The sequence below is a fragment of the Perca flavescens genome, chromosome 3 (genome assembly GCF_004354835.1).
Source record: "Perca flavescens isolate YP-PL-M2 chromosome 3, PFLA_1.0, whole genome shotgun sequence".
Classification (NCBI taxonomy): domain Eukaryota; kingdom Metazoa; phylum Chordata; class Actinopteri; order Perciformes; family Percidae; genus Perca; species Perca flavescens.
The window spans coordinates 14180180-14207829 of NC_041333.1; the positions used below are offsets into that span (position 1 = coordinate 14180180).

Sequence of the window (27650 nt, forward strand, 5' to 3'; positions counted from 1 at the left end):
ATGTGATTCCATCGGATTTCTACAGATGTGTCTCAATTTGGACACTCTGGCCACTGGCCAGGAAGATGGTAATGCATTTTTTTGCTTGTGATACTCGTGACTTTTTTCATGTGTAGAGAGCATTTGATCATTTCTGAAATGTTTATGATCAGCATGTCAAAACACCATGTTCAATTTAAAAGGATTAGAATTAAAGACACCAATTGTATGTCAGACAGTCAAGAAGAGGATCAGGTTTGGACTACATCAACAGATATACACTTCCACACTGATTAAAGATTAGTTGTTGAGATTAGTTAAGAAAGCTACATCCTCAATCATCATTGTCACATCAACAGATTCCTCTAATAAGCCAATAAAGGTCTAGGAACCCATACGATTAGTTAAACCTAGCCCTGACTCATCCCTTCATAGAAAAATGTTAGTTCAAGCACTTACAAAGAAAGAACTATGCATGAATTATCACTTCATATTTGTCAGCACATTGTCCAAATACACTTTCTCTTATAGACGGACAAAATACTGGAATATCTAGTAAGTGTTTGTAGAGCAAACAGTCTATCATACTTGTATTTTTAGACCTGGGCTTAGTTTAATTTTGCTGCACATTTCACGCCATGCATTTTAATATCACTGATCTTTTCAATGCTAAAGAATAATGTGCTGCCCAAATATCATTTAATGCAGATAAAATACTATAGTTTTTGTTGTAGTCACAATGTTAATATTTGGAGACCAAAAGATCATATTGCGCTCTTGGGAGATTGTAAGTACAACTATAGAATAAAGTTTGGAAAGGGACTGATAATTCTCTTATTCATCATTCCATTTCACATTTTACCTGCTAATTGCTGTTGGTACACATATAGCACATACTGTAAACTGTAAACTAAACCTATTCTGTAAATCAATATTAAAGAGTTTGCATCAAAGTCTGTTATCAGTGAAGTAAAAACAAAGATAGTGTGTGTCTAAGTGCATAGATGGAGGCTCTATTGGTTGCTTTGAAAATCAACGCTTTCCTCAGAGCAAAAAAAGACTTGCAGCTCAACTTACTTTGGACCAATTTTAGAAGGTGTTGTTGGAAAACTGTAAGGAGAGAAGGTTTCATGAAGAAATCACTTAGCAGCCAGACAGCTCCATCCTGCACCAGCTCATTCTGTTTAAAAACGATAAATATTGACTTATCTGCTGGTTGATTCATGTGTTGCACTCTTGCAATGCCACAATCACTGAACGCAATGCTGTTTCACTGACAGTAAACACATGGATGGACCCAGATAAATATAAAATATGTTTCTACTTGTTGCTATGCCACTGCTATTAGAACCCTTGCTCATCTGCATTTTAACCCTGCAAACTTGTAATGATGCATGATTTCTTGCATTGTAATTGGATTAAATACATAATTAAATGCAAATGTGAAACATAAAATTGTCTAGGTGGAACACTCTTCTAGAGAATACATGAAACCATGATCTTTTTTCTAATATAAACGCAAAAGTTTGAAATAACTGTTGGAACAGCAGATCACAGGTTAAATTTGGTTGCAAAGTAAAAAATGTTCATCAGACATTTAACACCGACGCCAGCCAATCAGATCCTCTTTAATACTCAGCTGGAGTGCCAGGTAACCAAGTGTGGGTGGGAAGTTTTTACTAATTACTTAATAGGTAACCTATCAAGTCTGATAAGAAGTTTTCTTTGGTTTGTATTATCTTATATGTAAATACTCAAAGTGTGTGTTTTGTCAGCCATGTCATATAAGAGGCACCAGAACCACCAGAGCACAGTGTTTACTGTTTCCAGTGTACAGATACTGTCGTGGCTGCACCTGCTCATGGCCGCACTCTATACCCAGGCTACCAGCAACTACAGCATGGTAAGTCTTATACTAACACATACAATATTGATGTTGTGCTGAATGTGTTAGCCTCTGAAACTAACATTTCTTCCTATTGAATCTGTTTACTCACGTTTGTTTCCTTTCCCTCGTACTTTCCTTTCTTTCTCCTCTCTATTCCTCTATCCTTCCTTCTCTATTTTGTCCTCTTCTGTTCTGTTCTCCCATCCGATCTTCTCTTCAGGTGTCACCTTGTACAAACATCACTGAAGTGCTCGAGAGGTACTACCTGTCACCGTCTTATGGCATCGAGTTCTGCATTGGTTTTCCTGGCAATTTTGTGGTTGTACTTGGTTACATATTTTGTTTGCAGCAGTGGCAGAGCTGCAACATTTACCTCTTCAGCCTGGCTGTCTCCGACCTAATTTTCCTCTGCACTCTGCCACGTCTTGCGTACCTCTATGCGAACAAACAATCAGAGACCAGTCCCTATGCTTGCATTATAAACCGCTATGTTTTGCACGTAAATCTTTACTCTTCCATCCTGTTTATGGTTTGGCTAAGCATGGACCGCTTCCTGCTCATAAGATATCCAACACGGAACCACTACCTGCTGAGGCCACAATCAGCCTTGATCGTAACAGGGCTGAGCTGGCTAGCTGTCAACGTGGAAGTTGCTCCAATGATATCACTGATGATCCACGACCTCCAGATCGGAAACTGGAGTCGCTGCAGGGATTTTGCCAGCTTGGAAGGAAACATCAATACATTGGGCTACAGCCTGGGACTAACCCTGATTGGTTACCTTCTCCCTGTGCTTGGACTTTGTGGTTTCTCCTACCAAATTGCACATCTGCTCCGTGTCCAGGAAAGGGCTGTCCAGAACAGGACAACATCATACAAGCGGCCTTTGAGGGTTGTTGTAATGGCTGCAGTCATGTTTCTGGTTCTCTACACTCCATACCATGTGCTGAGAAATGTCCGAATAGCATCTAATGAGGCCTGGGCAGGGCTGTGTACAAAGATGTACATTCAGGGCCTGTACATCCTGACCCGACCGTGGGCCTTCTTGCACAGTGTCATCAACCCTGTCTTCTACTTCTTCATGGGTGACAAGTTCAGAGAGCTCCTATTTGCCAAGCTCAGAAAGCTGGGCAGAATGAAAGAGCGGCAAAGAGGACCAGACTGAAAACATTCTACACATATCCCTATGAGACACACATCAACATAGTGCAACCAAACACATGGACCAGCTCTACCTTTACATGTATTTTGTTAAGGTTTTATGCTTTACTTTATGTCTGCTGTGTTTTAATTACCTCCACCCATGGAGGTTATGGTTTCGGTTCGGCTTGTCTGTTGTTTGTTGGTTTGTTTGTTTGTCAGCAGGATTACGTAAAAACTACTGGCACAATTTTATGAAACTTGGTGCAAGGGTGTAGCAAAGAAGCCAAAGAAGAACCCATTTCATTTCAGAGCGGATCCGAATCACGGCGCATTTGTGCTGCATTCATGTGTTTTCAGAATAATTTGCTGTAGTGACCATTTTTCGCATATATTACATCACATCCAAATAAGTATCACAATATTAGTAGTATTATATAAGTAACTATGTACATATGGGCATAACTTGCACTGTACTGTGATGTTGTTCACCTTTTCTGCTTTAAATGCAAAATAATGCTGACATTTTCACCCAGTAAAAGCTTTTTTTTACTACTAACGTTAAAGGCAGCGATAATGAAGCTGTAGCTCTGGTTTCACTCAAGAACAGAATGGTGTTGTGTGAGGTTCGTGAAGTGTTCTAATGTGTCCGCATGTGCATAGTAGTATATCATTCTTTATTTTAAGATGTAATCCTGCTAATAATCCCCATTTTTACTAAATGTATCGGTAATATGATTGTGTCTTTTTTGTTTGTAACTTTATCAAAATGGAGTTACTTTCCCATGTAGTCTATTCTCCCCAAGCCTGATTATATGTGATAGAAGACATGTCTGGATATCCATAAAGTGGTACTGATGCAAAGTTAACTTTCATTTTAGTAACAGTGCAAGTAACATGAAATAACTTATAAACTTAAAGATTTATAAACAATTATAACATAAAAATTCAGCTAAAAGCCAGAGCCTATTTTTATATTAATGCACTGTTTAAGCACAAGTATGTATGTGCAGAATGGTTAATGTTCGTATTTGTACCTGTATTTGTTGAAAAAGCATAATTATTTAGTCAGATGAAACTGGAGGTGGATGTTTTGTCATTTGTACTACTATTTTTGCGATTTTTGTACATATTACTTTTAAATGTAATAAAATATAGCTTAACTCAACTAATAATTAATAGTTGCTACTTCTATTTTCTATTGGGAGGTTAATTACTTGTGCGAAAATAAAAAATATATTGATAGATGCATTTAAATCTATTCTTTTTTCATCTTTAAATATGCATTGTCTTTTATATAAAAGGGTGATCAGGGTGTTTTGTGTTTTTTTGACAAAATTAAAATTTGAATGCAAAGCTGATTAGAAGCCAAATCTTACTATTTGGATTCCTGGGCTTTTCATCAACACCATAAGTCAGTCATACTTTAGATAGACTTCAAATAAAAACTGTTGAATTTCAATTCCATTACAGTACAAGCAATACCAAAAAGTAAAAATAAGGAGAGTCCTAATGGTTTATGATGCATACAATATAACAGCAACATACAGTTAGAAGACATTTATCACATCATCACCCCATTATTGTCACTTCCTAATCGCTCCTGAGTGATGTTGTGTATGTTTGCGGGTAGAGACAAGATAAGAGCCTATACCAAATATCAATTAGGTATATTTTTGTCATTCACATAATAATTCATTCCATGTAGTTGGCTGACTGAATATCTGTTACTTTTACACTTTTAATGAGTGCCAATACCAGTAGTGATGAGCCCACTGTGACATACTGATTGGCACAGCTCCACCCTTGACTAACTAGTTCATCAGTTCATCACAAGCTCTGTCATCTATTTCTTTTCTGCCTCATTCTGGTTCTCCTTTTTTTCTGACTCCATTTCCATTTAACAGTGCATACTAATTTAACAATTAGGACTTGCTCTCATGCATTGTCCTCCATTAATCCATCAGATTGTATCTTAACTTTCATACATTATTTTAGTTTGATTGATCTAACTGTAAGGTGTTTTATTTATTTTTTGTTGTTGCTACATAATTTCATCAATGTCATTTCCCACAAACATAAGGCAGGACACTTGAGAGTGGAGTTTAGCCTGGTATCAGAGCTTTGGGCTAATACTGCTCTCTGCTGGATTACATTTGAAACACAAGATGTCCTTCAGGGCTAGTACATTAAATGTGCTGCAATAAATGCTATTTACAATTTATATACAATTCCCATCAATTTCCTTCTCTGATGGGTCTCACTTGTATGAGGATTCTAATTTGCATAGTTGTATGGGCTCTTTTAAGGGATACTTTTATACCCGTCTCACAAATCCATGAACACATACACATTCAGGTGGTAGGAGATTACTGTTTTTCAGTAACTGCATTCAAATTTTAAATTAGATGGTACACTTGGGAGGTAGTTTAGTGCAGTGGTTTCCAACCTCACTGTTAGGACCACTACAAGGGGTCGCAAGATTAGTAAGCAACAAAAACATTTCTGCTACAAAGATTTTCAGGTGTTCCTCTGGTCTTTTTTGTCTTTTCTTCTAACTCACTGGCTTATTTACTTCTTCAACAACAAAATCCCTTTGGTTGAACTGGTCACAAATGGTAGACATATGAAACAAGGGATGATTATGATGAGGTCACACTAGTTAAGTGTACAGTGTTGTAGTTGTAGCTTGTAACCTTAATTCTTAAAGGAGAATTCCGGTCGATTTCAACACGTAGCTCTGTTGTTGGTAAATTTGGAGTGCTGTCAGTAGCGAGAAAAATAACTGAAACAGGGCAAATTTTAAACGTGCTTTTAGCCTCTCAACATGTTCGAAATGTCATTACAATTACCTGGGTCTATGGCCCTTCCACCCAATACTATGTTCCTGCATTTTCAGGACCGGATTTCTACGACCACATTTCCAGGACCCCAGCTTTTTTTTTAACTAAAGCACCGTCCCGGAGGCTGCATTTTCAGGAGTGCATTTCTAGGAGCCTAGTTTTTCAATACACCACCTACCAAATTGGATGACCAAAAATGTTTAAAAAGGTTCATTCCACCCAAAAGGTACTTTCTGTCCAAATATTAAGTTTAAAAAGGTTTTTACACCCAGATACTACTTGTCTTGCAATTCAACTTGGTTGGTAAGTAAGTTGCACGTTGGGCAATTTGTGTAGCCTAATTAGCAGACTTGGCTCATTAACAGGTAAAATAAAGATCTACTTTTTAAAATTAATTTTAATTGAAAACAATGTATTAAACATATTTCACAACCCAACTTCCAACAAAGACAAAAAATTTAATTTTGGCATTTCCACATGATATACAGACAAACAGGAGAATGAAAGTTTTATCAACAATCCCTGCGAGAAAGAGAGACAGAGAGAGATAATAGAGATTCAAGAAAACATTAGAAATTACATTTAATTAATATTTGACTTTTCCTCTTCAATATTAAAATTGTGAAGTAGGTAACAGTAATTGAGTGATCTTCTTTCTTTTCTCATTTGTTTTTCCAATTGTCTGCAGAATTCCTCCACTTCTCTGAAATAGTAAGTGGACAACATAATCATTGCTTGGTTAATAAAAACAAGTAACCCTTAAAAAAGATGCATTCATTACTACTTCCTAATTAAGGTATTAAGTAATGTTAGTAAATAGTTGATAAAGATTTCATGGCATTGTGTAAAAAACCTGTGAAATACCTGTGATGATAAAGTGTCCCGTGTATAACAATTAACGTTAAACATTTCACGTATACTGAAGACAGTGAAGACCAACCTTAAGTACAGGCTTTTATCATCTTTTGAAGTTTAATGTGCTGGCTATAATTAATTTTTATAGTCATTTATTTAACAAGTAATATGATACACATAGTTGGGCTTAGCAAATATAGCTAAAACGTTACGCTTTTATTAAACAAATACTTTAGGCTAACAGTTAAAAAGCTATCATAAGCTAACAATGATCGTAACATTAAGACTTTACTATTAACGTTCACACTTTGGCCAGACAGCGAACGTTAGTTTACTTTAGCGTTAAACAAATAAAAATAACGTTATTCACAATCAGCAATGTTACTCACACAGGGCTTGACGTGCTCTTCTTCCATTTTTGGTGGAAATGCGGTCCTGTCGCACTATTATTATTACCCACTCACTTCCTTGGCAAGACCCGCCTTCTATTTAGGGTCTGAGAACTGCGGTCCTGAAAATGCCGTCCTGGGCAGCCTCTGGAACTGCAGCTACATGCTACTCCTTCCACCTGCTGAAATCACGCCCTTTGTCTGAAATAGAAATATGAAGAAATGTGGCACTAATGGGCATTAGAGGAGACGATATTGGCCAGCATCCAGACTCCCTCTGCAGGGCTAGACATTCATAAAGGTTATATGAAGTCTATAAAAAATAGAAGAGAAAAACATTGTTTGGTGACTGGGAGGTTCAAATCCTGAGTTCCCTGTGTTTTTCTCCTCTACTTCCATCATTTACTAAGTACTGCTTTACTATCAGTCACTCTTAATCATTTTCAACTGCCAAATGCTGTAAATGTGCATTCAGTAAGTCGTCATATTTAGATAGAGAGATAGAGTTTTTTCACTTTCTTTCTGTAACATATTTGGTTACACTTTACTTGAAGGTATCTATATAAGAGTGACATGATACTGTTATGAATGTGTCAAAAACATTATAAACAAGTCATAAACGTTTATGGCATAACGCTTCTTTTTTTGTCATGACAAGTTATGGTTAGGGGAAGGGTTAGGGTTAGGGTTCATGTGTCATGACAGTGTCATTTCACTGTTATGTAGATACCTTCAAGTAAAGTGTTACCACATATTTTTTATAGAAATAAAAGGTTCAGATGCATACAAAATAAAAAACAGTTGTGCACCACAGATCATTCACTGTGAATTGTTCAAACCAGAGAAACCTCCAGAAGGCTGGCCACATAAAGACAACCATTAGTAATGAGGAATGGCCATGTGTGAAATAAAAAAAACAATAACCTTTTTGCAGCACTGCTGTGACAATGCTGATATTTTGTCGATGTGGTCTGCCACCAGAGGGCACTCTCATTATATAAAATTAAAAACACTTTCATAGTACTAAATTAAAAAATATTAAGGGGAGTATCGGATATCTTATCAACGGAAAGCATCTTCTCTTCTCTCTTCCAGAAAGGAAAAATGTGCTAAACTCTGTTATGAACAAAGTGAGACAAGACAAGAGGAGGCAAACGTTATTGACATATAACAAAGTATTTACAGAAAACAAAGATAAGTGTCATTTGTATTTAAAATTAAACGTAAAATCAAAAGCAAATAGTAATGTTTTACATCTGTGTCCTCAAATCAACCTAATGTCTCATGTAAACTATAGTCCCTGACTGAACCACAGAAATCCTACTTGAATTGATGGAAGACACAGGAGAGCACTGCCTGGAGTTTTCCGTGGTTGATATTGGACGGACATTTGTTTTGTGTAATCTGGAGCATGGCCAGGTTTTATCTTATATAATGATTCCCAGATGATGACACATGCTTCATAAATTATATACCAAAGGATACTTTAAAACTAACATAAGCTATCCAAAGTCAGTATTAAAAATAAGACTTGTGTCATTGCCCCACTGTTGGCCTTCACTAGAACAAATCCAAACACTTCTAAAACACAGAAATGCAGAAAGATTACTCTTGATCCCCTTGATATAACCAAATAAACCACTGTGAGTCCCAGACTGGGGTTTTTAAAGATATCCCCATTTTATTATACCTAGCTCACGGTCTCTGCAGGGTAAGGTAAATATAAATAGCACTACCCTGACTTTGTCTCACATGTCTCTCAGCAGTAGATCATGTGCTTTGCTAAGGCTGACCAACAGTGTAAGCTTTGTTGCCAAAATATACTGTAGGCTCCCTATTAGAACCAACATGATCAAGATGTGTTATACAACCACAGGAAAGGCGCTTGATATAATAGACTGAAAATGAAAGTCAACACTGTAGTATAGTTTTGTGTTTTGTGCTCCAGTGATCCAAAGCAAAGTGAACTAGAACTGCAAGCAGTTATGACGGGGTCCAAGCCTCCCGGCGCCAGTTCCCCACGACGCCAGTCGCCCCCGACGACCTGGGGAGCGCGCGAAAGCGTACCCACAGCGTAACGGTGGGGAGGCAAACGTCGGGAAATATCGAGAGGTGTGAGCCGCAAGGTCTGCGGTACATTGCTGTTGCAAATATGCCAGAGCCCTAAAGGATTTTTGACAACCTCTGGTCCGTCTGGTTTTATTTTCTATAAAAGCTTGTAAAACATCAACGCTGTTGTCCATAGTCAATGTATGAACATCATTTCTTTTCAGGAAAAAATGGTCTATTAGAATAGTTGTGCTGCAGTGAGGTCACTTGAATGTTAAAAAGGTTGTAGGACCATAAAGACAAATAAATAAAATGGAACATGAATCTCACAGATATAAACTTAAAACAAAAAGTAAGAAAATTTGTGTTTGGTGGATTATTTCTCTGTGGTAACAATGCTTTTTGGCAATAAATCTTATACCGTTGGAAAGCCTATTTAGTTCCCTTTCAAATGGTTCCCCATTTGTAAGGAACATGCATTTGTGGGATGAGCAGCAGAGCTCAGTATGTGGGTTGCACCCATGAAAAATTTGCCAAATCGTCTGACAATGCCAAACAGCTTTTCTTTGCTGTTGCTATTGATTCTTGTTTTGAGCTTCTGGTACCCCCAGGTGCTGACAATCAGGTGCCTGATTCTGCAACCAGTGGCCCTCCCATATCTCCACAGTCTGAGACCAAACTCTCCTCCAAGATGTTTCTCATCCCACAAATGCATGTTCCTTACAAATGGGGCACCATTCGGATCAGTCCTCTGGCCCAAAAGCCTAATTTTGGAAACTTAATAGTTCCCTCCTTGAACATGATGTATTTATTTTGTACTTGTAGGTATGTGTATCTTTGTGTTGTTTGTAATAAAAAAAAAAAAAAATGAATGATCAAAAACAGGAAAACAGAAACCTACAGGAAATATACAAAACAGGAAAGAGAAATAGAAATATACAAACAGGGAACAGACATCTAAACAACCCCAACAGAAATATCCACAACCACAACACTTATAGCTCCAAAAGACTGTATGTTTCTACTAGTTATAATTATAAAGTTATTAAGTTATGAATCAGAAGTGCCATTTGGCGTACGGCGCACTTAACCTCAGAAGGGGTAAAAATGCCCAAACTGGTCTACATTGACTATAGCGCACCCTAACGCCATGCCAAACAAGCATCACAAGTTTCGTGTTGATAGCATTTACTATGGCAGAGATGTTGCATATGCAAATTTCCCATTTAAATGCATTAAGTTATTGGCCAAAACACAAATTTGGTACAGAGCATCGTCATGGGATGTTGAACAATGATCTCAAGTTATTTGCTGATAACATTTAATTTGGCCGAGATATATGTGTGTGGTAGCTAGCTAGGACAATTAGTTTAGTCGTCAAATGCGCATACTTTAATGTAAAAAAATTCTTTTAATAACTTTTGATCAGGTCCATCTGTAGATGCTATGTACCAGGTTTTGTGCACACGGCCTAGGACGAGTTTGAAAAAGTTGGTTTTGCTCATTGCGCAATATTGCAAAAAAAGTGGAGTGCCCTATATCATGTGATTCCGCTTGATTCAAGGAACACGTGGATGTAAGGTTTTCTAATGTGCAATGTGTAATGTGGGAGTTATAGGCAAAAACACATTTGACGTCATTATAGCACCTAGTGGTCCACATGTAATATTAATTAATATTAAATAATATGCAATATTTAGTAAGTGAGGTCAATTACCCATTTTACATCTACCCTGTTCATTTAAAATTATTCACTTTAGTATAAGTGGTAAATCCAAATGTGGGTCCCATAGGCAACGCCCACTTTGACCAATCAGTACCCTACTAGAGGGGTGGCCTCAGGAGTGGCCCTAGATGGTACCCTCCAAATTTTGTAAAAATCGGATGAGCCGCACACATTTTCGTAAAATGTGTGGGGCCCGTCCAGAGGGTCATGGCAAACAAGAATTTAAAGTTTTGCATTGATATCATTTATTTTGGCCAAGATTTGGCAAAGTAAGTGTTTTCATAGTTAGCTACACAAATTTGTTTGTGCGTAATATGCGCAAGTTTTATCCTATCAAAATTCTTTTAATAACTTTTTGTCAGGTAGGTCTGGTGATGGTACTTGCCAAGTTTCTTGCAGATCGGTCGCGAGGTCTAGGAGGAGATAAATCGCGATTTTTCACACATAAAAGTCTAGGCGGAAATGGGCGTGGCCTATATCACAGGATTCAGTTCGATCCAGGGAACGCGTGGATATGGAGCTGAGCGCAAATTCTTTCAGGACGACTTCCTAAACAATCACTCCTCACTCCCCTGAATGGATCAGCTGTAGAGGTGTTCACTTTAGTCTTAACCAATCAGAAGCGGCCAAGGAATCTTGAGCCAATCACTGCACGACATCCCTGTTTTAAACCTGTCTCTTTCTCTGCTGCTCACTTGTCATTTCAGGATACAAGCACCACCCTCCTCCTCCCCTGCTCCTCTGGTCTTCGCCCCTCACGACTCCTGGGTCCTCTTCCAGCAGGCCTCTCCCGGCGGCCTTCAGCGTTGGTCTTCGGGCTCCTCACGCCACCATCAGTGCCAGGGTTCATTCTTCGGCCCTACCCCTTTTAAAAATGTTCTCAGAATTTGTAAATGATGGGGGAGTCTAATCTCCAAAGACTGTACTGTACATTTCACGCACATGTACAATAAATCATCACATATCTGAAATGAAGTCTCCTGATTGAAATATGGTTTTTGAATGTCCGGTGTACGGTGTGGGAGTTCTAGAGCCAAACACGTTTTTTTCTGCTATAGCGCCACCTAGTGGTGGAAGTGGATCAATTGTTGCGCCTGAGGTCCTTGCGGAGTTTTGGACCAGTCCTGAAAATGGCACCACCCCAACATGTACGGTTTAGGCAGTAGCGGGAGTTTTAGGCGGAGAAGAATAATAATCCTTAGAAAAACAATAGGGTTCCACAGCCCTGCTGTGCAAACAACGTAGCTTTGCTACCGCCGATTCTTCCAGACTCGGGCTTGGACCCCTAATAAGGCCTTGTTCAGAAAATCCAAAGGAAATGAAATTTTTGCCAATCCAAGTCGCATTGGGAAGTAGTTTGAAATGCAATTCCATCGGATTTCTACGGATGTGCCACAGTTTGGACACTCTAGCCACCGGCCAGGAAGATAGTAATGCATTTTTTTGCTCATGATACATAATAATTGACTTTTCTCATGTGAACATTCGTCAGATGTTTATAATTATCATGTCAAAACACCATGTTCAATTTAAAAGGATTAGAATTACAGACACCAATTGTATGTCAGACAGTCAAGAAGAGGATCAGGTTTGAACTGCATCAACAGATATACACTTCCATACTGATTAAAGATTAGTTGTTGAGATTAGTTAAGAAAGCTACATCCTCAATTGTCATTGTCACATTAACAAATTCCTCTAATAAGCCAGAAAGGTCTAAGAACCTATACGATTAGTTAAATCTAGCCCTGACTCATCCCTTCATAGAAAAATGTTAGTTCAAGCACCTACAAATAAAGAACTAAGCATGAATCACCAATTCCTATTTGTCAGCTCATTTTCCAAATACAAATCTCTTACCTATTCCAATGACCAGGGATTTACAAAGTGAGATAGACAAAATACTGGAATATCTAGTAAGTGTTTGTAGAGCAAACGGTTTATCTTACTTTTACTTTTACACCTGGGCTTGGTTTCATTTTTTGCTGCACATTTCACTCCATACATTTGAATGATATCAATGGTCTTTTCAATGCTAAAAAAGAATGTGTTGCCCAAATATAATTTGATGCAGATGACATAATGCTGCAATGCAAAGACTCTTTCCTAACTATATCCAGGACCAAAATAGCTCCCATTTACCCTATAAAAAATATGTCCTGCCCAGTGAACTATAGTTTTAGTTGTTGTCTTTTTTAATTGGTGTATGTGCCCATACTATTAACAAACTATTTTTGAAATCTTTAATCTGAATGAACAGCTAGTGTTTTTTTTTTTTTTTTTTTAAAGTATTTTCTTATTTAATATTTTCTTTCAAAGCCTTGAAATAGCAACTAGCAATTTAAGCACTTTGAGCTTATGCTTTAAGAAGTTCACAACATGTATGCAGAACAACAGCGACAAGTTGTTCAGTAACAACTTCGTGACTCAAGAGGTATGGCAACAGTGCTACCCAAAAATCCTCAATCTACCCAAAAATCATAATGCTGAAGAAAATGTGCTAATGTGAATCTATGTGTGAGGCCAACACAGGAACTAAATGGGTTTGTGTTATAAAAATAAATAAGGAAGCTTTAAAGCTCCTGTGGAAAGTACCAATGACAAAAATAAATTGCTAGTTTACGAGAAATAGAGTGAATGAGTCTGTAGTTCATTATCTTATCTGATCCTGCAGACACTGTCATCATCAGAAATTTCCAAATACAGACCAAAAGGGAAGTATATAAATGCTCAAATTAAAAGAAGTTGTTAGATTAAAAGTCAATCGCTACTGGAGGGGACACTGCATTAACACTGCTCAAAGCTAATCATTTCCCTGAAGAAGCAATATTCTAGTAAGCAGAGGAAAGAAAAGAAATATTGCAAGAAAAAGAGAAGTGAAGCCTGAAATGGCTGCTTGGATAGCTAGCCTCAAGAAAAAATAATGCTACCAGAAATTTTTTTTTAAAAGTCTTGTGGCTTTTGTCTGTTTTACCTGCTTTCTTTTGCAGTACAGTTTTTTTCTCTTTTTTGAGACCAAGAAATCTTATTCAGCTCTTGGAAGATTGTGAGTACAACTATAGAATAAAGTTTGGAAAGTGATTAATAATTCTCTTAATCATAATTCCATTTCACATTTTACCTGCTGATTGATGTTGGTACAGTTTCCAGTGTACAGATACTGTCATGGCCGCACTCCATACTCAGGCTACTAGCAACTACAGCATGGTAAGTCTTATACTAACACATACAATATTGATGTTGTGCTGAATGGGTTAGCCTCTGAACCTAACATTTCTTCCTTCTGAATCTGTTGTTGAAAATTGTCACAATTCCAAGTCATAGAACACTGTTTCTATTATTACTCACGTTTGTTTCCTTTCCCTCATACTTCCCTTCCTTCCTCCTCTCTATTCCTCTATCCTTCCTTCTCTATTTTGTCCTCTTCTGTTCTGTTCTCCCATCCCATCTTCTCTTCAGGTGCCACCTTGTACAAAGATCCCTGACATGCTCCTGCGGTACTTCCTGTCACCGTCTTATGGCATCGAGTTCTGCATTGGTTTTCCTGGCAACTTTGTGGTTGTACTTGGTTACATATTTTGTTTGCAGCAGTGGCAGAGCTGCAACATTTACCTCTTCAGCCTGGCTGTCTCCGACCTAATTTTCCTCTGCACTCTGCCACGTCTCATGTACCTCTATGCAAACGACCAATCGGAAACCAGTCCCTATGCTTGCATTACCAACCGCTATGTTTTGCACGTAAATCTTTACTCTTCCATCCTGTTTATGGTTTTGCTAAGCATGGACCGCTTCCTGCTCATAAGATATCCAACACGGAACCACTACCTGCTGAGGCCACGATCAGCCTTGATCTTAACAGGGCTGAGCTGGCTAGCTGTCAATGTGGAAGTTGCTCCAATGATATCACTGATGATTGATGACCTCCAGGGTGGAAACTGGAGTCGCTGCAGGGATTTTGCCAGCTTGGAAGGAAACATCAATACCTTGGGCTACAGCCTGGGACTAACCCTGATTGGTTACCTTCTCCCTGTGCTTGGACTTTGTGGTTTCTCCTACCAAATTGCACATCTGCTCCGTGTCCAGGAAAGGGCTGTCCAGAACAGGACAACATCATACAAGCGGCCTTTGAGGGTTGTTGTAATGGCTGCAGTCATGTTTCTGGTTCTCTACACTCCATACCATGTGCTGAGAAATGTCAGAATAGCATCTAATGAGGCCTGGGCAGGGCTGTGTACAAATATGTACATAGAGTGCCTGTACATCCTGACCAGACCGTTGGCTTTCTTGCACAGTGTCATCAACCCTGTCTTCTACTTCTTCATGGGTGACAAGTTCAGAGAGCTCCTATTCGCCAAGCTCAGAAAGCTGGGCAGAATGAAAGAGCAGCAAAGAGGGCCAGACTGAAAACATTCTACACATAAGCCTATGAGACACACATCAACATAGTGCAGCCAAACACATGGACCAGCTCTATCTTTACATGTATTTTGTTATTATTTTGTCCGTTGGTTTGTGTGTGTGTCAGCAGGATAACGTAAAAACTACTGGCACAATTTTTACCCAGTAAAAGCTTTTTTTGTTTTTTATGAAGCTGTAGCTCTAGTTTCACTCTAGAGTGGTGTTATGTGAGGTTCGTGAAGTGTTCTAATGTGTGCTCATGTGCATAGTAGTATATCGTTCTTTATTTTAAGATGTAATCCTGCTAATAATCCCCATTTTCACTAAATGTATCAGTAATATGATTGTCTTTTTTATTGTAACTAACAAAATACAGTTAATTTCCATGTTTACAAAGTAAAGTAACATAAAATATCTTAAACATAATTAAAGATGTATAAACAATTATAATAATTCAATTAAAGGCCAGAGCCTATTTTTATATTAATGTGCTGTTTAAGCATGAGTATGTATCTGCAGATAGGTTGTTGTTCATATCTGTCTTTGATGAAAAAGCATATTTATTTGTAGTCAGATGAAACTGGCGGTGGAGGTTTTGACTTCTACTTTTGTTTTGTCTTGTACTTCTATTTTTCGGATGTTTGTGATTTGTCTGCCTTGTACTGTATTACTTTTAAATCTAATAAAATATAACTTAACTCAGCTAATAATAATGGCTGCTACTTCTATTTTCTATTGGGAGGTTAACTACTTGTGAGAAAATAAAAAATATATTGATAGATGCATTGACATCTCTTCTTTTTTCATCTTTAAATATTCATTATCTTTTACATAAAAGGGTGATCAGGTTGTTTTGTGTTTTTTGACAGAAAACTAAAATTTGAATGCAATGCTGATCAGAAGCCACCTCTTGCTATTTGGATTTCTTGGATTTGCATCAGCACCATAAGTCAGTCATACTTTAGATAGACTTCAAATACAAAGTGTTGAATTTCAATTCCATTACAGTACAAGCAATACCAAAAAGTGTCCTAATGGTTTATGATGCATACAATAAACAGTAACAGCAACATCCATTTAGGAGACATTTGTCACATCACCCCATTATTGTCACTTCCCAATCCCTGCTGAGCAATGTTGTGTATGTTTGCGGGTAGAGACAAGATAAGAACCTATACCAAAAATGTTAGATTGTTTCCAGTGAGATAAGAGTTTACATAGTGACTTTGCTGTTGTAAACATTAGTGTTGCTGCTCTACAAATATCATTTAGCCTAGTTATATTCAAAATATACATAGGAAATACGTACTACCGGCACATACGGATACTTCGCTACTTGCGGTAGCGTATATGTGACATATGCATAGCTAATATGCATATCACAATATTAAACAATGTTATCGCAGATGGCAGATTTTCCCCATATCGTGCAGGCCTAGACATTTTCATTCCGATAAGCTTCTCATCGTTCTTGAGAACCAAGATGTATTGTGAAATTTCCTGAATAGTGACAAAGTCTTAGAATAGAGAAGTGAAGGGTTTGTGTATCATGTTGTATCATGTTAGTTTTAGTAATGTGAACGTGTGTATTTGCAAAGTATGCATGTGTAATAGTGTCAGCCCAGAGACACTTACTTTGAGTTCCTACACACACAACCTCCACCACCACTACAACAGCACATCATTCCTCCTTTTTCCTCTTGCCTTTCACATTCAGAGTGAAACACGTTTCACAGGTTTGAAACATAACACTAAATAAAAACCAGAGGAATGAAAAACTCCGTTTTTTTCCATATTTCTCTCTCTCCTGAATCACATCAATAACTTAAGAGCTGCAATTACAAAATCATTCCATCCCCATCTTAAAAAAAAAACAACCTCCACTGTGGAAATAGTATTGTAAAATGGTCAGTCAGGCTCTTGTTAGGACAAACATATTTTTATAAAGCTTGTTTATGGTTTTCCATGACTAATCACATCTCATTCAGTTGACATTGGCATCTCTGCTGGAATGAGCAAAGAAAATAAGCAACGGTGAAATATTGGGCTGCGTTCTGTGCACGTTTCACGTTTCATAATAAAAAGTGTAGAGTACAGTAGTTGTATTGCGACCGAGAGAGAACGAGAAAAAGCAGCAGAAAAGTTTAAATAAGGATAAATACGAAACCCAAAGCTCTATATTACATATAAAGTGACATCCTAAGGTGATATATTTTTGGGAAGATATTGCAATTCAGATGTGGCCATTGAAGCAACAAAAGCATTACAGGGCACTTGGGGCCAGATGCACTAACGCTTTTGCGCCCACTTCAGGCGTATTAGTTTCGCAACATGCGCATAAAAGCATGGCGAGGTATGTACAAACAGGCCGCACTGAGGTAAAAACGCAGACTGCCTGTCTCGGGGATTGAAAATGGCAAATTGCGCTTATCCGTGTCATTTATATGCATTCATGGGAGGGTGAAGGGGAAAGTGGGAGTTTTCCATAAAGAGATGGGAGGAGAAGCATAAAGTGGGCCTAATTACGTATATATTCCACGGTATGTACAAAAACCGCCCATGAAAGCGTGCCTCTATTGTGCGGTGAAAATTCGCTGCCTCTTAAAAGCAGGTGTAAACCAGCCACAAGCGTGTTTCCTCGCATATGCCTCCTGGTGGCCCTCGGTCTCTTTATACAAGTTTTTAGGTAGGTTTCTTTATGTTAAACTCATGGTTTCCTAAACAAAGCACTTATTCTTATTCTGCGACTAAAAATGAATGATGAAAATAAATCTGCCTTGACTGGCTTTGGTTTCAGATCTTTCAGTATTTGACCTTACATTACCTTATGAAAAGTGAAACCAGACCCGAGAGTAAATCATGTTATTCAAAGTGCATATTTGCATTAGCAGTATGTGCATGCTTTACTCATGCTTAAACAATCCTGTGTGTGACAAGAGTAAGTACTGGTGCACTTTCTAAACTGTATTTAGGTAAACTACAATATGTTATCAGCATTCAAAGAATCCTCTGCCATAATGCATTTCATACATTTCCCTGAAGAAGGAATATTCTAGTAAGCAGAGGAAAGAAAAGAAATACTGCAAGAAAAAGAGAAGTGAAGCCTGAAATGGCTGCTTGGATAGCTAGCCTCAAGAAAAAATAATGCTACCAGAAAATGTTTTTGAAAAGTCTTGTGGCTTTTTTTTTTTTTCTGTTTTGCCTGCAACAACCACATATTCTTTTTTGTGCTTTCTTTTGCAGTACAGTTTTTTTCTCTCATTTTTGAGACCAAGAAATCGTGTTCAGCTCTTGGAAGATTGTGAGTACAACTATGGAATAAAGATTGGAAAGGGATCGATAATTCTCTTATTCACCATTCCATTTCACATTTTACCTGCTGATTGCTGTTGGTACACATATAGCACATACTGTAAACTGTAAACTAAACCTATTCTGTAAAGCAATATTAAAGGGTTTACATCAAAGTCTGTCCTCAGGGAAGTAAAAACAAAGATAGTGTCTTATATATAGATATCTTCTAGAGAATACATGAAACTATGATCTTTTCTAAAATAAATGCAAAAGTTTGAAATAACTGTTGGAACATTAGATCACAGGTTAAATTTGGTTGAAAAGTCTCAGTTGGAGTGCCAGATAACCAGGCAAAAGCGTGGGTGTGCAGTTTTTATTAATAACTTAATAGGTAACCTATCAAGTCTGCTAGGATGTTTTCTTTGGTTTGTATTATATTTTCATATGTAATATGCAAATGACACTCAAAGTGTGTGTTTTCTCAGCCATGTCATATAAGAGGCACCAGAACCACCAGAGCACAGTGTTTACTGTTTCCAGTGTACAGATACTGTCGTGGCTGCACCTGCTCATGGCCGCACTCTATACCCAGGCTACCAGCAACTACAGCATGGTAAGTCTTATACTAACACATACAATATTGATGTTGTGCTGAATGTGTTAGCCTCTGAAACTAACATTTCTTCCTATTGAATCTGTTGATGAAAATTGTCACAATTCCAAGTCATAGAACACTGTTTCTATTATTACTCATGTTTGTTTCTTTTCCCTCTTCCCTTCCTTCCTTCCTCCTCTCTATGCCTCTATCCTTCCTTCTCTATTTTGTCCTCTTCTGTTCTGTTCTCCCATCCCTTCTTCTCTTCAGGTGCCACCTTGTACAAACATCACTGAAGTGCTCAAGAGGTACTACCTGTCACCGTCTTATGGCATCGAGTTCTGCATTGGTTTTCCTGGCAACTTTGTGGTTGTACTTGGTTACATATTTTGTTTGCAGCAGTGGCAGAGCTGCAACATTTACCTCTTCAGCCTGGCTGTCTCCGACCTAATTTTCCTCTGCACTCTGCCACGCCTCGCGTACCTCTATGCAAGCGACCAATCGGAAACCAGTCCCTATGCTTGCATTACCAACCGCTATGTTTTGCATGTTAATCTTTACTCTTCCATCCTGTTTATGGTTTTGCTAAGCATGGACCGTTTCCTGCTCATAAGATATCCAACACGGAACCACTACCTGCTGAGGCCACGATCAGCCTTGATCTTAACAGGGCTGAGCTGGCTAGCTGTCAACGTGGAAGTTGCTCCAATGATATCACTGATGATCCACGACCTCCAGATCGGAAACTGGAGTCGCGTCAAGGATTTTGCCAGCTTGGAAGGAGACATCAATGCATTGGGCTACAGCCTGGGACTAACCCTGACTGGTTACCTTCTCCCTCTGCTTGGACTTTGTGGTTTCTCCTACCAAATTGCACATCTGCTCCGTGTCCAGGAAAGGGCTGTCCAGAACAGGACAACATCATACAAGCGGCCTTTGAGGGTTGTTGTAATGGCTGCAGTCATGTTTCTGGTTCTCTACACTCCATACCATGTGCTGAGAAATGTCAGAATAGCATCTAATGAGGCCTGGGCAGGGATTCAGCTGTGTACAAAGATGTACATAGAGTGCCTGTACATCCTGACCCGACCGTGGGCCTTCTTGCACAGTGTCATCAACCCTGTCTTCTACTTCTTCATGGGGGACAAGTTCAGAGAGCTCCTATTCGCCAAGCTCAGAAAGCTGGGCAGAATGAAAGAGCAGCAAAGAGGGCCAGACTGAAAACATTCTGCACATATCCCTATGAGACACACATCAACATAGTGCAGCCAAACACATGGACCAGCTCTATATTTACATTTATTTTGTTAAGGTTTTATGCTTTACTTTATTTCTGCTGTGTTTTAATTACCTCCACCAATGGAGGTTATGGTTTTGGTTCGGCTTGTCTGTTGTTTGTTTAGTTTGTTTGTGTGGCAGTAGGATTACTTAAAAACTACTGGCACGATTTTATGAAACTTGGTGGAAGGGTGTAGCAAAGAATCCAAAGAAGAACACATTTAATTTTGGAGCGGACCTGAATTACGGGGCATTTGTGTTGCATTCATGTGGTGTCAGAATAATTTACAGAAAAATAAATTGTCGCAGTAACCATTTCCACACATATTACATCAGATCAATATAAACATCACAATATTCAAGTAATGTAACTTTATTACTTGATTACTACTTAAATAATGCTGACATTTTCACACACACACTAAAAACTCCTGGGTCAAAAATAACAGGCCATAATGGGCAACTTTTTACCCAACTACTGGGTTAAAAGGACCAACTACCTTATTTCAACCCAGAAATTTGGGTTACTCTCTTTTTGACCCAACTTCTGGGTTAAATACTTGACCCAAATGTTGGGTTGAAAAAACCCATCAGTGTAGTTAATATAACCCAACTTCTGGGTTAAATACCTGACCAAATTCTTTGTTAAAAATCCCAACATTGTTGTTAATATATAACCCAACTTCTGGGTCAAAAGAACAACCCCATTTTCTGGGTTGAAATAACCCAGAAATTAGTTGGTCCTGATCCCTTTTTAACCCAGGAGTTGGGTCACAAATAACCTAACTAACTCCTCCAAAATGATATGTGAAAAAAGGGATGATGCATTCTCATCTGATGCATCACACTCCTCTGTTATGGTGTGGTGGCCATTTCAGGAGATTTACTCACTAATATTGTTGAGGAAACAAACTAAGCATGGAAACTAAATGCACACTTCCTGCATTACATCAAATACTAAGTTACTCATCTAGTGTGTGGTGGTTTATGCGATGAGTAGTTCCTTCACTCTGAAATGACGATATATACACGTTGTATCAACAGTCCCGCCCCTCCTCTGAGAGACTTGCAGTTGTTCTGGAATAGATTCCAGAACAACTGCAGGCAGGGGGCGTTCCTCTTCTATGGGGGTAGAGAGGGAAGGAGGTGTTTCTTCTTCTTCTTCTTCTGAATTTCTGGCAGCCTGATGTGTATGTTATAGGGGCAAGGGTTTAATATATGAACTTATTTCTTCTATTTCTTAGTTAATATATCCATGTTTAGAGGGTGTGTCACTTGATTTCTCCTACAAATACTGGTGATACTGTTTTATCATAATGTACACAACACATAAGTGTGATTGTTCATATTATAAACTATGTTGACATGATATATAATAATTAAATTTAAGGCCAGAGCCTATTTTTATATTAATGTGCTGTTTAAGCATGAGTATATATCTGCAGATAGGTCGTTGTTCATATCTGTCATTGATGAAAAAGCATATTTATTTGTAGTCAGATGAAACTGGCGGTGGAGGTTTTGACTTCTACTTTTGTTTTGTCTTGTACTTCTATTTTTGGGATGTTTGTGATTTGTCTGCCTTGTACTGTATTACTTTTAAATCTAATAAAATATAACTTAACTCAGCTAATAATAATGGCTGCTACTTCTATTTTCTATTGGGAGGTTAACTGCTTGTGAGAAAATAAAAAATATATTGATAGATGCATTGACATCTATTCTTTTTTCATCTTTAAATATTCATTATCTTTTAAATAAAAGTGTGATCAGGGTGTTTTGTGTTTTTTGACAGAAGACTAAAATTTGAATGCAATGCTGATCAGAAGCCACCTCTTGCTATTTGGATTTCTTGGATTTGCATCAGCACCATAAGTCAGTCATACTTTAGATAGACTTCAAATACAAAGTGTTGAATTTCAATTCCATTACAGTACAAGCAATACCAAAAAGTGTCCTAATGGTTTATGATGCATACAATAAACAGTAACAGCAACATCCATTTAGGAGACATTTGTCACATCACCCCATTATTGTCACTTCCCAATCCCTGCTGAGCAATGTTGTGTATGTTTGCGGGTAGAGACAAGATAAGAACCTATACCAAAAATGTTAGATTGTTTCCAGTGAGATAAGAGTTTACATAGTGACTTTGCTGTTGTAAACATTAGTGTTGCTGCTCTACAAATATCATTTAGCCTAGTTATATTCAAAATATACATAGGAAATACGTACTACCGGCACATACGGAAACTTTGCTACTTGCCGGTAGTGCGTATGTGACATATGCATAGCTAATATGCATATCACAATATTAAACAATGTTATCGCAGATGGCAGATTTTCCCCATATCGTGCAGGCCTAGACATTTTCATTCCGATAAGCTTCTCATCGTTCTTGAGAACCAAGATGTATTGTGAAATTTCCTGAATAGTGACAAAGTCTTAGAATAGAGAAGTGAAGGGTTTGTGTATCATGTTGTATCATGTTAGTTTTAGTAATGTGAACGTGTGTATTTGCAAAGTATGCATGTGTAATAGTGTCAGCCCAGAGACACTTACTTTGAGTTCCTACACACACAACCTCCACCACCACTACAACAGCACATCATTCCTCCTTTTTCCTCTTGCCTTTCACATTCAGAGTGAAACACGTTTCACAGGTTTGAAACATAACACTAAATAAAAACCAGAGGAATGAAAAACTCCGTTTTTTTCCATATTTCTCTCTCTCCTGAATCACATCAATAACTTAAGAGCTGCAATTACAAAATCATTCCATCCCCATCTTAAAAAAAAAAAAACAACCTCCACTGTGGAAATAGTATTGTAAAATGGTCAGTCAGGCTCTTGTTAGGACAAACATATTTTTATAAAGCTTGTTTATGGTTTTCCATGACTAATCACATCTCATTCAGTTGACATTGGCATCTCTGCTGGAATGAGCAAAGAAAATAAGCAACGGTGAAATATTGGGCTGCGTTCTGTGCACGTTTCACGTTTCATAATAAAAAGTGTAGAGTACAGTAGTTGTATTGCGACCGAGAGAGAACGAGAAAAAGCAGCAGAAAAGTTTAAATAAGGATAAATACGAAACCCAAAGCTCTATATTACATATAAAGTGACATCCTAAGGTGATATATTTTTGGGAAGATATTGCAATTCAGATGTGGCCATTGAAGCAACAAAAGCATTACAGGGCACTTGGGGCCAGATGCACTAACGCTTTTGCGCCCACTTCAGGCGATTAGTTTCGCAACATGCGCATAAAAGCATGGCGAGGTATGTACAAACAGGCCGCACTGAGGTAAAAACGCAGACTGCCTGTCTCGGGGATTGAAAATGGCAAATTGCGCTTATCCGTGTCATTTATATGCATTCATGGGAGGGTGAAGGGGAAAGTGGGAGTTTTCCATAAAGAGATGGGAGGAGAAGCATAAAGTGGGCCTAATTACGTATATATTCCACGGTATGTACAAAAACCGCCCATGAAAGCGTGCCTCTATTGTGCGGTGAAAATTCGCTGCCTCTTAAAAGCAGGTGTAAACCAGCCACAAGCGTGTTTCCTCAAGATATGCCTCCTGGTGGCCCTCGGTCTCTTTATACAAGTTTTTAGGTAGGTTTCTTTATGTTAAACTCATGGTTTCCTAAACAAAGCACTTATTCTTATTCTGCGACTAAAAATGAATGATGAAAATAAATCTGCCTTGACTGGCTTTGGTTTCAGATCTTTCAGTATTTGACCTTACATTACCTTATGAAAAGTGAAACCAGACCCGAGAGTAAATCATGTTATTCAAAGTGCATATTTGCATTAGCAGTATGTGCATGCTTTACTCATGCTTAAACAATCCTGTGTGTGACAAGAGTAAGTACTGGTGCACTTTCTAAACTGTATTTAGGTAAACTACAATATGTTATCAGCATTCAAAGAATCCTCTGCCATAATGCATTTCATACATTTCCCTGAAGAAGGAATATTCTAGTAAGCAGAGGAAAGAAAAGAAATACTGCAAGAAAAAGAGAAGTGAAGCCTGAAATGGCTGCTTGGATAGCTAGCCTCAAGAAAAAATAATGCTACCAGAAAATGTTTTTGAAAAGTCTTGTGGCTTTTTTTCTGTTTTGCCTGCAACAACCACATATTCTTTTTGTGCTTTCTTTTGCAGTACAGTTTTTTTTTTCTCTCATTTTTGAGACCAAGAAATCGTGTTCAGCTCTTGGAAGATTGTGAGTACAACTATGGAATAAAGATTGGAAAGGGATCGATAATTCTCTTATTCACCATTCCATTTCACATTTTACCTGCTGATTGCTGTTGGTACACATATAGCACATACTGTAAACTGTAAACTAAACCTATTCTGTAAAGCAATATTAAAGGGTTTACATCAAAGTCTGTCCTCAGGGAAGTAAAAACAAAGATAGTGTCTTATATATAGATATCTTCTAGAGAATACATGAAACTATGATCTTTTCTAAAATAAATGCAAAAGTTTGAAATAACTGTTGGAACATTAGATCACAGGTTAAATTTGGTTGAAAAGTCTCAGTTGGAGTGCCAGATAACCAGGCAAAAGCGTGGGTGTGCAGTTTTTATTAATAACTTAATAGGTAACCTATCAAGTCTGCTAGGATGTTTTCTTTGGTTTGTATTATATTTTCATATGTAATATGCAAATGAAACTCAAAGTGTGTGTTTTCTCAGCCATGTCATATAAGAGGCACCAGAACCACCAGAGCACAGTGTTTACTGTTTCCAGTGTACAGATACTGTCGTGGCTGCACCTGCTCATGGCCGCACTCTATACCCAGGCTACCAGCAACTACAGCATGGTAAGTCTTATACTAACACATACAATATTGATGTTGTGCTGAATGTGTTAGCCTCTGAAACTAACATTTCTTCCTATTGAATCTGTTGATGAAAATTGTCACAATTCCAAGTCATAGAACACTGTTTCTATTATTACTCATGTTTGTTTCTTTTCCCTCTTACTTCCCTTCCTTCCTCCTCTCTATGCCTCTATCCTTCCTTCTCTATTTTGTCCTCTTCTGTTCTGTTCTCCCATCCCTTCTTCTCTTCAGGTGCCACCTTGTACAAACATCACTGAAGTGCTCAAGAGGTACTACCTGTCACCGTCTTATGGCATCGAGTTCTGCATTGGTTTTCCTGGCAACTTTGTGGTTGTACTTGGTTACATATTTTGTTTGCAGCAGTGGCAGAGCTGCAACATTTACCTCTTCAGCCTGGCTGTCTCCGACCTAATTTTCCTCTGCACTCTGCCACGTCTCGCGTACCTCTATGCAAACGACCAATCGGAAACCAGTCCCTATGCTTGCATTACCAACCGCTATGTTTTGCATGTTAATCTTTACTCTTCCATCCTGTTTATGGTTTTGCTAAGCATGGACCGTTTCCTGCTCATAAGATATCCAACACGGAACCACTACCTGCTGAGGCCACGATCAGCCTTGATCTTAACAGGGCTGAGCTGGCTAGCTGTCAACGTGGAAGTTGCTCCAATGATATCACTGATGATCCACGACCTCCAGATCGGAAACTGGAGTCGCGTCAAGGATTTTGCCAGCTTGGAAGGAGACATCAATGCATTGGGCTACAGCCTGGGACTAACCCTGACTGGTTACCTTCTCCCTCTGCTTGGACTTTGTGGTTTCTCCTACCAAATTGCACATCTGCTCCGTGTCCAGGAAAGGGCTGTCCAGAACAGGACAACATCATACAAGCGGCCTTTGAGGGTTGTTGTAATGGCTGCAGTCATGTTTCTGGTTCTCTACACTCCATACCATGTGCTGAGAAATGTCAGAATAGCATCTAATGAGGCCTGGGCAGGGATTCAGCTGTGTACAAAGATGTACATAGAGTGCCTGTACATCCTGACCCGACCGTGGGCCTTCTTGCACAGTGTCATCAACCCTGTCTTCTACTTCTTCATGGGGGACAAGTTCAGAGAGCTCCTATTCGCCAAGCTCAGAAAGCTGGGCAGAATGAAAGAGCAGCAAAGAGGGCCAGACTGAAAACATTCTGCACATATCCCTATGAGACACACATCAACATAGTGCAGCCAAACACATGGACCAGCTCTATATTTACATTTATTTTGTTAAGGTTTTATGCTTTACTTTATTTCTGCTGTGTTTTAATTACCTCCACCAATGGAGGTTATGGTTTTGGTTCGGCTTGTCTGTTGTTTGTTTAGTTTGTTTGTGTGGCAGTAGGATTACTTAAAAACTACTGGCACGATTTTATGAAACTTGGTGGAAGGGTGTAGCAAAGAATCCAAAGAAGAACACATTTAATTTTGGAGCGGACCTGAATTACGGGGCATTTGTGTTGCATTCATGTGGTGTCAGAATAATTTACAGAAAAATAAATTGTCGCAGTAACCATTTCCACACATATTACATCAGATCAATATAAACATCACAATATTCAAGTAATGTAACTTTATTACTTGATTACTACTTAAATAATGCTGACATTTTCACACACACACTAAAAACTCCTGGGTCAAAAATAACAGGCCATAATGGGCAACTTTTTTACCCAACTACTGGGTTAAAAAGGGACCAACTACCTTATTTCAACCCAGAAATTTGGGTTACTCTTTTTGACCCAACTTCTGGGTTAAATACTTGACCCAAATGTTGGGTTGAAAAAACCCATCAGTGTAGTTAATATAACCCAACTTCTGGGTTAAATACCTGACCAAATTCTTTGTTAAAAAATCCCAACATTGTTGTTAATATATAACCCAACTTCTGGGTCAAAAGAACAACCCCATTTTCTGGGTTGAAATAACCCAGAAATTAGTTGGTCCTGATCCCTTTTTAACCCAGGAGTTGGGTCACAAATAACCTAACTAACTCCTCCAAAATGATATGTGAAAAAAGGGATGATGCATTCTCATCTGATGCATCACACTCCTCTGTTATGGTGTGGTGGCCATTTCAGGAGATTTACTCACTAATATTGTTGAGGAAACAAACTAAGCATGGAAACTAAATGCACACTTCCTGCATTACATCAAATACTAAGTTACTCATCTAGTGTGTGGTGGTTTATGCGATGAGTAGTTCCTTCACTCTGAAATGACGATATATACACGTTGTATCAACAGTCCCGCCCCTCCTCTGAGAGACTTGCAGTTGTTCTGGAATAGATTCCAGAACAACTGCAGGCAGGGGGCGTTCCTCT

The 27650-nt window shown here is 38.4% G+C and overlaps 4 protein-coding genes across 4 annotated transcripts; all 4 read left to right on the top strand.

Moving 5' to 3' along the window:
- The first annotated feature begins 1756 nt into the window (after nucleotides 1-1756).
- LOC114552854 (succinate receptor 1-like) lies at nucleotides 1757-3032 on the top strand. Its single transcript, XM_028573951.1, has 2 exons — nucleotides 1757-1882; nucleotides 2088-3032. Exons 1-2 carry the CDS (start codon nucleotides 1757-1759, stop codon nucleotides 3030-3032), a joined length of 1071 nt encoding a protein of 356 aa, XP_028429752.1.
- Nucleotides 3033-14020: 10988 nt separating this feature from the next.
- LOC114552856 (succinate receptor 1-like) lies at nucleotides 14021-15273 on the top strand. Its single transcript, XM_028573952.1, has 2 exons — nucleotides 14021-14076; nucleotides 14329-15273. The coding sequence occupies exons 1-2, from the start codon at nucleotides 14035-14037 to the stop codon at nucleotides 15271-15273; spliced, it is 987 nt and encodes a 328-aa protein (XP_028429753.1). The 5' UTR covers nucleotides 14021-14034.
- A 3823-nt stretch (nucleotides 15274-19096) lies between these two features.
- Nucleotides 19097-20377, top strand: LOC114552857 (succinate receptor 1-like). Its single transcript, XM_028573953.1, has 2 exons — nucleotides 19097-19174; nucleotides 19427-20377. Exons 1-2 carry the CDS (start codon nucleotides 19133-19135, stop codon nucleotides 20375-20377), a joined length of 993 nt encoding a protein of 330 aa, XP_028429754.1. The 5' UTR covers nucleotides 19097-19132.
- A 4812-nt stretch (nucleotides 20378-25189) lies between these two features.
- On the top strand, nucleotides 25190-26470 carry LOC114552858 (succinate receptor 1-like). The gene is made up of 2 exons (XM_028573954.1): nucleotides 25190-25267; nucleotides 25520-26470. The coding sequence occupies exons 1-2, from the start codon at nucleotides 25226-25228 to the stop codon at nucleotides 26468-26470; spliced, it is 993 nt and encodes a 330-aa protein (XP_028429755.1). The 5' UTR covers nucleotides 25190-25225.
- The last annotated feature ends 1180 nt before the right edge of the window (nucleotides 26471-27650 follow it).

What these genes read in the sequence shown, in the direction of transcription:
- LOC114552856 (XM_028573952.1), top strand. Translation starts at nt 14,035, where the DNA reads ATGGCCGCACTCCATACTCAGGCTACTAGCAACTACAGCATG. An exon ending in CTACTAGCAACTACAGCATG is followed by an intron (nt 14,077 to 14,328) that starts GTAAGTCTTATA and finishes TCTTCTCTTCAG; the next exon opens with GTGCCACCTTGTACAAAGAT.
- LOC114552857 (XM_028573953.1), top strand. Translation starts at nt 19,133, where the DNA reads ATGGCCGCACTCTATACCCAGGCTACCAGCAACTACAGCATG. An exon ending in CTACCAGCAACTACAGCATG is followed by an intron (nt 19,175 to 19,426) that starts GTAAGTCTTATA and finishes TCTTCTCTTCAG; the next exon opens with GTGCCACCTTGTACAAACAT.
- LOC114552858 (XM_028573954.1), top strand. Translation starts at nt 25,226, where the DNA reads ATGGCCGCACTCTATACCCAGGCTACCAGCAACTACAGCATG. An exon ending in CTACCAGCAACTACAGCATG is followed by an intron (nt 25,268 to 25,519) that starts GTAAGTCTTATA and finishes TCTTCTCTTCAG; the next exon opens with GTGCCACCTTGTACAAACAT.
- LOC114552854 (XM_028573951.1), top strand. Translation starts at nt 1,757, where the DNA reads ATGTCATATAAGAGGCACCAGAACCACCAGAGCACAGTGTTTACTGTT. An exon ending in CTACCAGCAACTACAGCATG is followed by an intron (nt 1,883 to 2,087) that starts GTAAGTCTTATA and finishes TCTTCTCTTCAG; the next exon opens with GTGTCACCTTGTACAAACAT.